Raw genomic sequence first — 10,837 nt, forward strand, 5'->3', positions numbered from 1 at the left:
CCTCCTTGGCACCCTCCGGGGGGCGACTCTCCGAGGAGAGCCGCAGCGCTGCCACTTCGGTTGTTCCCTGCCGGTTCGCCGCTTCAGGGCACCGAGGTGTCAGCGTCCCCGTGCAATCCTCTGAGGAGGGTTGTAGAACGGTCAGTTCGGTTGTTCCCTGCCGGTTCGCCGCTTCAGGGCGCCGAAACGATTGTTCAATCAAATCCAGAGGCCAGTCTCGAGAGACTGGTTCCCTTATCGGAATTTCTGGCCGCGTGGAAACTTCTGCCAAATATTTCCCTATGGGTCCTGCACATAATAGAAAAGGGTTACAGAATTCAGTTCGGTTCTCGTCCGCTCAGATTTCAAGGAGTCCTCCCCACGGTGGTGGACTCACAGCAGGCTCTGGTAATGGAGCAAGAAGTACTGACACTTCTTCGAAAGGGAGCTATAGAAAGGGTTTCTCCTCCCAGCAGAGAGTCAGGGTTTTACAGCCGTTACTTCATTGTTCCAAAGAAGGATGGAGGGCTGCGTCCTATTCTAGACCTGCGCCAGTTAAACAGCAGGGTTCAGAAACTCAAGTTCAGAATGCTTACACTCAAACAGATTGTATCACAAGTTCAGTCCGAGGACTGGTTTGTCACAATAGACTTGAAGGACGCGTACTTCCATGTATCTATCCATCCTCATCACAGGAGGTTCCTGAGGTTCGCTTTCGGGGGCGAAGCATACCAATATCGGGTTCTTCCATTTGGCCTAGGTTTATCTCCCCGCACCTTTACAAAATGCGTGGATGCAGCTCTGGCTCCGTTGAGACTCCAGGGCATCCGCGTATTAAATTACATCGACGATTGGTTGATTTTAGCTCAGTCAGAGCAGGTGGCTGTTCAGCATCGAGATGCTGTTCTGTCCCACATAAAGAGTTTGGGGTTGCGGCTAAACACCAAAAAGAGTGTGCTCCTCCCTGCTCAGAGGACCACTTTTCTAGGTGTAATTTGGGATTCGACCACAATGCAGGCACGCCTGTCTCCTGCTCGTATTTCTGCGATTCTCACAGCCGCAAAGAATGTGAAACTAGGCCAGTCACTCACTGTGAAACAGTTTCAGAGACTGTTGGGTCTCATGGCAGCTGCGTCCAACGTTATTACTTTTGGCCTTCTGTACATGAGACCCCTGCAGTGGTGGCTCAGGACCAAGGGGTTTTCTCCGAGGGGAAATCCGTTCCGCAAGATCAAGGTCACGCGGCTATGCCTTCGTGCCTTGGCCTTGTGGAAGAAACCTTGGTTCCTCGCCCAGGGCCCAGTGTTGGGGGCTCCTTGTCGACGCGTCACGCTTTCGACGGATGCTTCCCTCACGGGATGGGGGGCGGTCATGAGTGGCCGCTCGGCGCAAGGTCTGTGGCAGGACCATCAATGTTCCTGGCACATAAATCGTTTAGAGTTGATGGCGGTATTTCGAGCACTCAAATATTTCCTGCCAGACCTGAGAGGCCATCACGTGTTGGTCCGCACAGACAACACTTCGGTGGTCTCCTATATCAACCATCAGGGGGGTCTGAGGTCACGTCACCTTTGCAAATTGGCCCATCAGATCCTCCTCTGGGCCCAGGGGAAGTTACTGTCGCTCAAGGCGGTATATATTCCGGGGCGTCAGAATGTGGGAGCAGATATTCTGTCGAGACAGGGGGTGAGGCCAGGGGAGTGGAGACTTCACCCAGAAGTGGTGGAGTTCCAGTGGGAAAAGTTCGGTCGTGCTCAGGTAGACCTTTTCGCATCATCAGATTCAACCCATTGTCCCATGTGGTTCTCTCTAACGCACCCAGCTCCTCTCGGTCTGGATGCTATGGTGCAGGTGTGGCCGAGGCTGCACCTGTACGCCTTTCCCCTGATATCTTTGCTTCCGGGGGTTCTGGAGAGGGTTCGCCGAGAAGGGGCTCGTCTGCTACTAGTAGCCCCTTATTGGCCGACCCGAGTTTGGTTCTCGGACTTGGTGTCTCTTCTGGACGGCTCCCCCTTGGAGATCCCAATCAGGGTGGACCTCCTGTCTCAGGCCGGGGGCACGATATTTCACCCTCGGCCGGAGTTGTGGAAACTGTGGGCCTGGCCTCTGAGGGGGCCAGGCTCAGGGAGACCGGTCTGTCGACCGATGTTGTAGAAACCATTCTTCAATCCAGAGCTCCTTCCACGAGAAGGCTGTATGCGCTAAAATGGAAACTTTTCACCACGTGGTGTGTTGAACGTCAGTTAGATCCTGTTAACTGCCCTGTTGGTTCAGTTCTTGATTTTCTGCAAGACCGTTTCTCGGCCAGGTTATCTCATTCCACCCTAAAGGTTTACGTGGCGGCTATATCTGCCTACCACACCCCTCTGGGGGGTACTTCTATTGGGAGAAACCCTCTAATTACTCGCTTTCTCCGTGGTACATTGAGGTTGAGACCTGCACTGCACTCTAGAGCACCGGCTTGGGACTTGGCCATTGTACTCGAGGGTCTGGCTTTAGCTCCCTTTGAGCCCATCGAGGAGGTTTCTGAAAAGTTCCTCACTCTAAAGACTTTATTTCTCCTTGCTATCTCATCTATCAAGAGAATTGGTGATTTACATGCTTTGTTGGTTGCTCCTTCATGTCTGGAATTTGCACCTGGTATGGTGAAGGCATTTCTCTACCCCAGGCCGGGTTATATTCTTAAGGTCCCACTGAATGTTGGATGCCCAATAGTGCTGCAGGCCTTTTATCCTCCACCCTTTAATACCCCTGACCAGGAACAGCTTAACCTGTTATGTCCAGTCCGGGCTTTAGATGCCTACGTTCACAGAGCTGCCCTGTGGCGTAAATCTGAGCAACTATTTGTTTGTTTTGGGTCACTCAAGAGAGGATGCCCTGCATCTAAGCAGGTTATGAGTAAATGGATAGTCGAGGCTATTTCATTGGCTTATGAAGCGGCCGGACAGCCTTCACCTATGGCTGTGCGGGCCCATTCTACTCGGAGTATGGCGGCCTCTATGGCCTTAATTTCGGGAGTTTCCCTTCTTGACGTATGTAATGCGGCAGGATGGTCCTCTCCGCATACATTTGTCAGGTTTTATGACCTTGACCTCTCCACTCCTGGGGCGAGGTTGCTTGCTTCTTAGTGTGCGCAGGACCTCACACAGAACGGGCATTTGTCATTATGGCGTAGTGGGTATAGGGTTCCCACCGCGTCTCAAACGCAGCTCGAGTTCCCTTGAAAGGGAACGTCTCAGGTTACGTATGTAACCCTGGTTCCCTGATAGGGAACGAGACGCTGCGTTTGCCTGCCATACTTCCTGCATGCCCTGATCGACTTGCTTCAGGTTTTTCAGAAGCTATCGCGGTCTGATTTCAGGGTTGCTTTATAGTTTCCTGGTCTATGACGTCACCTATGTCGTAGCGGGCTTCCATTGGACTGATTTTACACGTGCTTCACGACGTAATCACGCAGAGCGTTCCCACCGCGTCTCAAACGCAGTTTTCTTATTCAGATTTCTAGTAATAAAATATTGACCACTGGCAAATTGGGTTGTAAAAAATATATACATGACACGTTCATAATCAAACCATAACCAATTTCCAATAAATATCAGAATATCCTTGTGCATGCAAACGCAGTCAGGAAGGGGGGCATAAATGTCATTGCTGTAATAAAAAAGGATGTACTATGACTAAAATTATCATTTTTAACAATGAAAAAAAGCTTATGAACTACTAGTTCTGGTGAATCTCGTAAAGAAGAGTCTTTATTTTCCTTCATGATTGATTAATGTTAGTTGTGAATATTACTCGTGACTTCCACCAGGAGTACGTTTAAAAGCTATAAGGCCAGCTTCAGCAGGTCTTCCTGAGTGCTGATTACCCAGGATTACACAGTCCACTGAGGAGAAACTACTTAATAACGCGATTAAAATGGGATTACACTTCAACTGAGAATGTCACAATCAATAGGTAAAGTCTTCAATGCCCACGTCCACTCCTATATGGATTTTTTATCGATTCCTGCACATTTAAACAGATTGTCCAGTGTTGCAGCTGGCCGAACCCAATCAGTGGCTTAAAGCAATTTTTTGATAATTAACTGGGCTTTAACTAGTGTCCTAAAGTTCTTTCTGATTTGGTTTTTCGAGAGAGACCAAAGGAGATGATTTAATTTCTTTATATATATATATATATATATATATATATATATATATATATATATATATATATATATATATATATATATATATATATATATATAATATATAATTTTTCTGCTTTAACACTTAAAAGGTTTCCAGCACTGTAACCCATCAGATGTTATTGGTCATGCAGAAAACCAATAACATCTAAACTGCAATAGTCCCATCTATTTCGGCATGGAATTTTCTTTTTTGTTTAAAGTGTGTAATTTCTAGCAAACTGATGGCACCTATGTACCTGTTAAACATTCTAAATGTAGTGCTGCACAGTTCTTATTTAAATTATGTGGGCATGTTTGTGGCATTGTCATCATTTACTCACCCTCATGTCACACTAAACCTGTATGACTTTCTTCTGTGCAGCAAAGTTATTTTGAGAGATGTCTTAAGTGTTTTTTTTTTGTGTGTGTGTTATTTTTAAATTAACGCTATAAACAGGCATACTTCAACAGGCTGGTTTTTACACCCACTTTTCTTCAGGATGTTAAATGACTCAAACTAGAATATAAATAAGTTTTATAAAATCACGTCATCACCTTTAAGGGCTGCTTTTTTATTTAAAGTGAATTTGTTTTAAAATTAAACTGGAACCGCCCATCATCTTTTCTCCTCTGTTTCATCGGCAGATCGTCCAGGTTTAACAAGCGTAGAACGGATAGAGCGTTGTCAGGAGGAGTTCCTCTTGGCCTTTGAACATTACATCAACCACCGTAAGCACAAGGTGGCTCACTTCTGGCCCAAGCTGCTGATGAAGGTGACAGACCTGCGCATGATTGGTGCCTGCCATGCCAGCCGTTTCCTGCACATGAAGGTGGAATGTCCCACAGAGCTCTTCCCACCCCTCTTCCTGGAAGTGTTCGAAGACTGATGGCCAACCAATCAGGCCAAGCTGCTCCCACCAACAACAACCTCCACAAATCCGACCTCCCCTCTAACTCTGTGTCCCTGTTCCTGGTCACATGAACACTGTTACTTTTCCTGGTCACTACTGAGCATCATTTCATTCCATAGTTTTAGGAGTAGCTCTCTGACCTAATTTGAATAGAACCATTCCTTTTACAAAGCGGGTACATGTGAATAGTGTTACAGTTTGTTTTCTTTCTTTCACTCTTTGTTTGTAAAAAGAAAAAGAAACATTTCTGTAACTCGATTTTTTTTTTCAATGATACATTTTTTTTCTGGTCATAGTCTTTGATGCCATTTAAGTGAGATGTATTAACTATGCATTTGGGTTTAGAAAAAAAAGAAGAAAAAAAGACAAATAGCACCACACTACAAAGGGGCATAGCAATACCTTTTTTCCTTTCACTTCCGAGGTTGGTAGTAGTTCTGTTTCAAAACTCAATGAGCTGCCTACCTAGTCAATATTTCCCTACATTGAGACTGTAGAAATCAGAAATCAGTCAAGCAAAATCACAACTGAGGTATCTTTAATATCTCAATTTTTTGTCCTAGAAAAGATCACTAAATGGTATGCGACATTTGGTAACTTAAATGTTCCTGCTGCTCTTGAGAGGAAGACCACAGTAACATTACATATTTGCTGCCTCAATAACAATTTCATTCAAAGTCAGTCAATTTCAATATGAACTCTCATCAAATTCTATCAAGACCTAATGATCTGATGCTGTCCACATTAATTTTATAGCTCTGTACTCTTGCATTATCAAAAAAATTTTTTACGAGAAAGTTGTAGAAACCACTGAGAATTCCAAAGAGCACCCTCGGGGCAATAAAATGATAATATGGTCAGGAGACAATGGTACTGCCTTCTAAGATGTAATGTTTTGGCCAAATTATAAGGCAGCGTTGCATGAAGTGTTTCTGATTAAAGGAAATCCCAGAATGCACTGTGACAAGCTCAGTGGGGGACAAGGGGTTGAGAGAAATCTTTCCGAGAGAAAAATTAATTCAATACCAAAATGTATATAGATTAAACAGCTCAAGCTAATTAGCAATAGAATTTTTCACCCAATTTGTGTGTGCAGTATGTATCTAAGTATTGCATAGTTCCCCTTCAGGGACTACCGCTGCGTGAAATTGCAGTGGGAACGCCCTTCAGCGTGACGCGTCTGAAGCATGAATGAAATCAGTCAATGGAGAGATGGAGCGTCATAGCGAGTGACGTCATCAACCAGGAAGCTATAAATATCCCCTGAGCACACAATACACCAGCTTTTTGTTACTTCAGCAAGCTCTGTGTGTGTCTGAAATCTATCGATTGTGTTTGTCTGTTTAGACAGGAGTTTCTCACTATATATATATATATATATATATATATAAAAACAATATGAGTGTTAAAGTGACGAGCGAGCAATATAGAAAGTGTGTTTCCCCCTGTACACGATACATCACGGAATGGGGATACACATCAGCTGTGTGTTGCTTGTTTGGGATTGCAGCATGCCCAGTCGGCTCTCGAGGGGGTCGATTGTGAGCATTGCGAGCGTTTTCCCTTGAGAACTCTGCGCTCGCGGCGATCGCTCTTCGAGGAGAGTGGTTTGCTGCGAGCTCCCCGATGCTCGGGTCCCGCTTCTGTTGAGGCAGAGCGGCGGCGCTTGTCTTGGGGCTCGCAGATGGATCTCACTGGCGACGTTGAGACGGGCTCCGCCCTATCTCAGCTATCTCCGGGGAGATCTAGTGCCTCTCACCCGGCTCTGGAAGCACGCGCTGCGGCGGTTACTTCTGCCCGGGTCGAGGCACATGATGTCGAACTTAGATTATCCAGTTCTGAGGAGCTCGATGTCGAATGTTTTGCATCAGAAGAAACTGTCTCGTCACTCAAGCATACTGCTGAAGAGGGGCTGATAGATGTGTTATCTCGGGCTGTTGAAAAGCTCAGCATCGAGTGGCCAACTGATAGGCAGGAGTCTAGTAATAAAAGCAAATTAGATGATAGATTTCTGTCTGCCCGTCCTCAGCCTTCTCGCCGGTGCTTACCATTCTTCCCAGATCTTCACTCTGAGGTTTCAAAGACCTGGGTCAGACCTTTTTCAAGCAGAATTTATACTAACCAGTCTAATGCTTATGGAAACATTTTTGGTGCAAAAGCTTCAGGGTACGTGACCATGCCGAAAGATGCTCGCTAGCTATCTCTCTCCTGCTTCGTCATCTTCACTTAAAGTGACGGCTATGCCCTCTAAGCCACAAAAAAAAAAAAAAATACTTCTGTGTTAGTGGGGAAGGCTTACTCGGCGGCGGGTCAGGCGACTGCATGTCTACACACTGTGGCCATTATGCAGGCTTATCAGGCTGACCTGCTTAAAGATGCTTGTGAGGGGGGTGAAATTTCTGTTGATATGATTAATGAGCTCAGGCAGACTGCTGATCTCACTCTCCGGGCCACCAAGGAGACCTCTAAATCTATCGGCCGGTCTATGGCAGCCATGGTGGCTGAGAAAACTGGAGGGACGAGGCGGGGCGCTCTCTGGCGCGACCTTCTCGGGGTAGGGCTGATCTGAGGACAGTCATTATCGGCAAAAAGGCCCCGTCGAAAAAATCCGAGGGTGGTCCCCATCGTGGAAGACTTGAGTTCACTGCACAAAAACACGGTGCCCTGTCTTTCCCGATGCCCTCAGGGGTCTGCTCTACTAACCCTGCCTATACAGGGCGTAGAGAGTCTCGGCGAGTGATTTCCCGAGGGACGCTCGCCCCCTCCGAGGAGGGTTGTGGAGTGCCCAGACCAGCTGTTCCCTGCCAGTACGTTACAGTGCGCTGTGTCTGTCACTCGGGATGTTCATCCAGGGGCCAGCCTCGAGAGGCTGGTTCCCTTAGTACAGTTCCTGGCAGAATGGAAAATTCTCCCCAATGTTTCTCAGTGGGTCCTGAATACTATAGAGAAAAAGGAGCTATAGAGCGGGTTCCTCCACCCAGCAGGGAGTTAGGATACTACAGCCCGTACTTCATCGTTCCGAAAAAAGATGGAGGGCTGCGTCCCTTTCTAGATCTGCGTCTCTTTAATCGCGCTGTTGGGAAGCTCAAATTCAAGTTGCTCACTCTCAAGCAGATCGTGTCACAAATCAGATCCGAGGACTGGTTCGTCACGATAGGTCTAAAGGACGCGTACTTCCACGTATCTGTCCTCCCTCAACACAGGAAGTTCCTGAGGTTCCCTTTCGGGGGCGAAGCTTACCAATATCGGGTTCTTCCGTTCGGCCTAGCACTGTCACCCCGCACGTTCACAAAGTGTATGGATGCGGCTATAGCCCCGCTGAGGCTGCAGGGCATCCGTATTCTGAACAACAGGCGGTTCGGCATCAAGATGTCGTTCTTGCTCACATCAAGAGGTTGGGGTTGAGGCTCAACGCCAAGAAGAGTGTTCTTTCTCCATTACAGAGAACCACTTTTCTCGGTGTAGTGTGGGATTCGACGACGATGCAGGCACAGTTGTCACCTGCTCGTGTTGCTTCGATTCTCGCCGCAGTAGATCAGGTCAAGCTAGGCCATTCATCCACTGTAAAACAGTTCCAGAGACTGTTAGGTCTCGTGGCAGCTGCGTCCAACGTGATACCTTTTGGCCTCCTGCACATGAGACCGTTACAGTGGTGGCTTAGAACCAGGAGATTCTCCCCGAGGGGAAATCCGCTTCGCATGATCATGAGTTCGCGACGGTGTCATCGCGCCCTGGTTATGTGGAAAGATCCTCGGTTTCTGCACCAAGGACCTGTGTTGGGAGCTCCTTGTCGTCGTGTTATGCTAACGACAGATGCCTCTCTCACGGGGTGGGGGGGGGCGATCATGAGTGGTCGCCCAGCTCAGGGTCTGTGGGAGGACCATCACCGTCTATGGCACATAAATTGTCTAGAGATGTTGGCATTGTTTCAGGCACTGAAACATTTCCTCCCAGACCTAAGGGGCCACCATGTTCTTGTCCGGACAGACAACACATCGGTGGTCTCCTATATCAACCATCAGGGGGGTCTGCGTTCTCGCCCACTTTACAAACTGGCACGTCAGATCCTTCTATGGTCCCAGGGGATAATTCTTTCTCTGAGAGCTATTTATCTCCCGGGGTATTTTAATCAGGGGGCAGACATCCTGTCGAGGCAGGGGCCGAGGCCCGGGGAATGGAGTCTTCACCCCGAGGTGGTGGAGCTCCTATGGGAATATTTCGGTCGTGCCGAGGTAGACCTATTTGCTTCCCGAGAGACATCACACTGTCCACTGTGGTTCTCTCTCAGCCTGCCAGCCCCACTGGGGTTGGACGCGATGGTACATCTGTGGCCGAGGTCATGTTTGTACGCTTTTCCCCCTTTCGCTCTGCTCCCGGGAGTTCTGGAGAGGGTTCACCGGGACGGGCTCAGTCTTCTGCTAATAGCCCCATTCTGGCCGGCCCGAGTATGGTTTGCGGACCTAGTGTCTCTCCTCGACGGCTCACCCCTGGAGATACCGATCAGAAGAGATCTACTCTCTCAGGCCAGTGGGTCGATCCTTCACCCCCGCCCAGAACTATGGAGGCTGTGGGCTTGGCCTCTGAGGGGGCCCAGTTCATAGATTCTGGTCTCTCGACTGAGGTCGTTGAGACCATCCTCCAACCCAGAGCTCCCGCCACGAGGAAGTTATATGCCGCGAGGTGGGAACTTTTCACCTCTTGGTGTGCAGTGCGCCAGCAGGACCCAGTTAACTGCCCGGTTGGTACAGTGCTGGATTTCCTGCAGGAGCGTCTCTCCACAGGGTTATCCCACTCCACACTGAAGGTGTACATAGCGGCCTTAGCTGCTTACCACGCCCCTTCGAGCGGAGGTTCTCTCGGGAGACACCCACTTATATCTCACTTCCTTCGTGGCACCTTGAGGCTGAGGCCTGCAGTTCGCACGAGGGTACCAGCTTGGGATCTGGCCATCGTCTTAGAAGGTCTCTCCCTAGCTCCTTTCGAGCCCATCGAGGAAGTTTCAGGAAGGTTTCTTACACTAAAGACTATCCTTTTTCTCGCTATCTCATCTCTAAAAAGAATTGGAGATATTCAAGCACTTTCGGTGGCTCCCTCGTGCCTGGATTTTGCTCCTGGTATGGTTAAGGCCTTTCTCTGTCCGAGACCAGGTTATGTTTCTAAGGTGCCAACTACTTTTGTTAGACCTATAGTTCTGCAGGCTTTCTGTCCTCCGCCTTTTCTGACATCAGACCAGAAGAAACTTAATTTGCTGTGCCCCGTTAGGGCTTTAGATGCTTATGTCCACAGAGCTCCCTGTGGAGGTGATCGGAACAACTGTTTGTCTGTTTTGGGTCACCTAAGAAAGGGTGTCCGGCATCTAAGCAAAGGATGAGCAAGTGGGTGGTCGAGGCCATCTCGCTTGCTTACGGTTCGGCCCATCAGCCTTCACCTTTGGCTGTAAGGGCTCATTCCACCAGGAGTATGGCTGCCTCTACAGCTCTTCTTTCAGGAGCTTCTCTTCAGGACGTTTGTGATGCGGCAGGCTGGTCCTCACCGCAGACTTTCGTTAGGTTTTATTCCCTTGATCTTAGCTCCACTCCCGGGGCTCAGGTTCTCTCATCGGTTTGTGTCTCCTAATGACACACGACGGGGATTTGGTCGTATGGGGATGCGGGTATTGCGTTCCCACTGCGATTTCACGCAGCGGTAGTCCCTGAAGGGGAACATCCCGGGTTACGTATATAACCCTAGTTCCCCGAAGGGACGGACGCTGCGTGTCCTGCCATTCTCCCGGCAT

The 10,837-nt window shown here is 48.5% G+C and overlaps 1 protein-coding gene across 9 annotated transcripts in view; it reads left to right on the forward strand.

Annotated features, from left to right (window-relative positions):
- thrb (thyroid hormone receptor beta) overlaps nucleotides 1-6,173 on the forward strand; it is a 614,287-nt gene extending 608,114 nt beyond the window's left edge. For all 9 annotated transcript variants that reach the window (XM_077222560.1, XM_077222558.1, XM_077222562.1 and 6 more), the window contains one exon: nucleotides 4,796-6,173. In XM_077222560.1, the coding sequence (XP_077078675.1) occupies nucleotides 4,796-5,037 (242 nt within the window). In that variant the 3' untranslated portion in view covers nucleotides 5,038-6,173. The remainder of the gene's footprint in view (nucleotides 1-4,795) is intronic.
- Nucleotides 6,174-10,837: the final 4,664 nt, after the last annotated feature.

The sequence above is a fragment of the Siphateles boraxobius genome, unplaced genomic scaffold (genome assembly GCF_051911475.1).
Source record: "Siphateles boraxobius isolate OS27281-9 unplaced genomic scaffold, OSU_SipBor_1 89, whole genome shotgun sequence".
Lineage (NCBI taxonomy): Eukaryota > Metazoa > Chordata > Actinopteri > Cypriniformes > Leuciscidae > Siphateles > Siphateles boraxobius.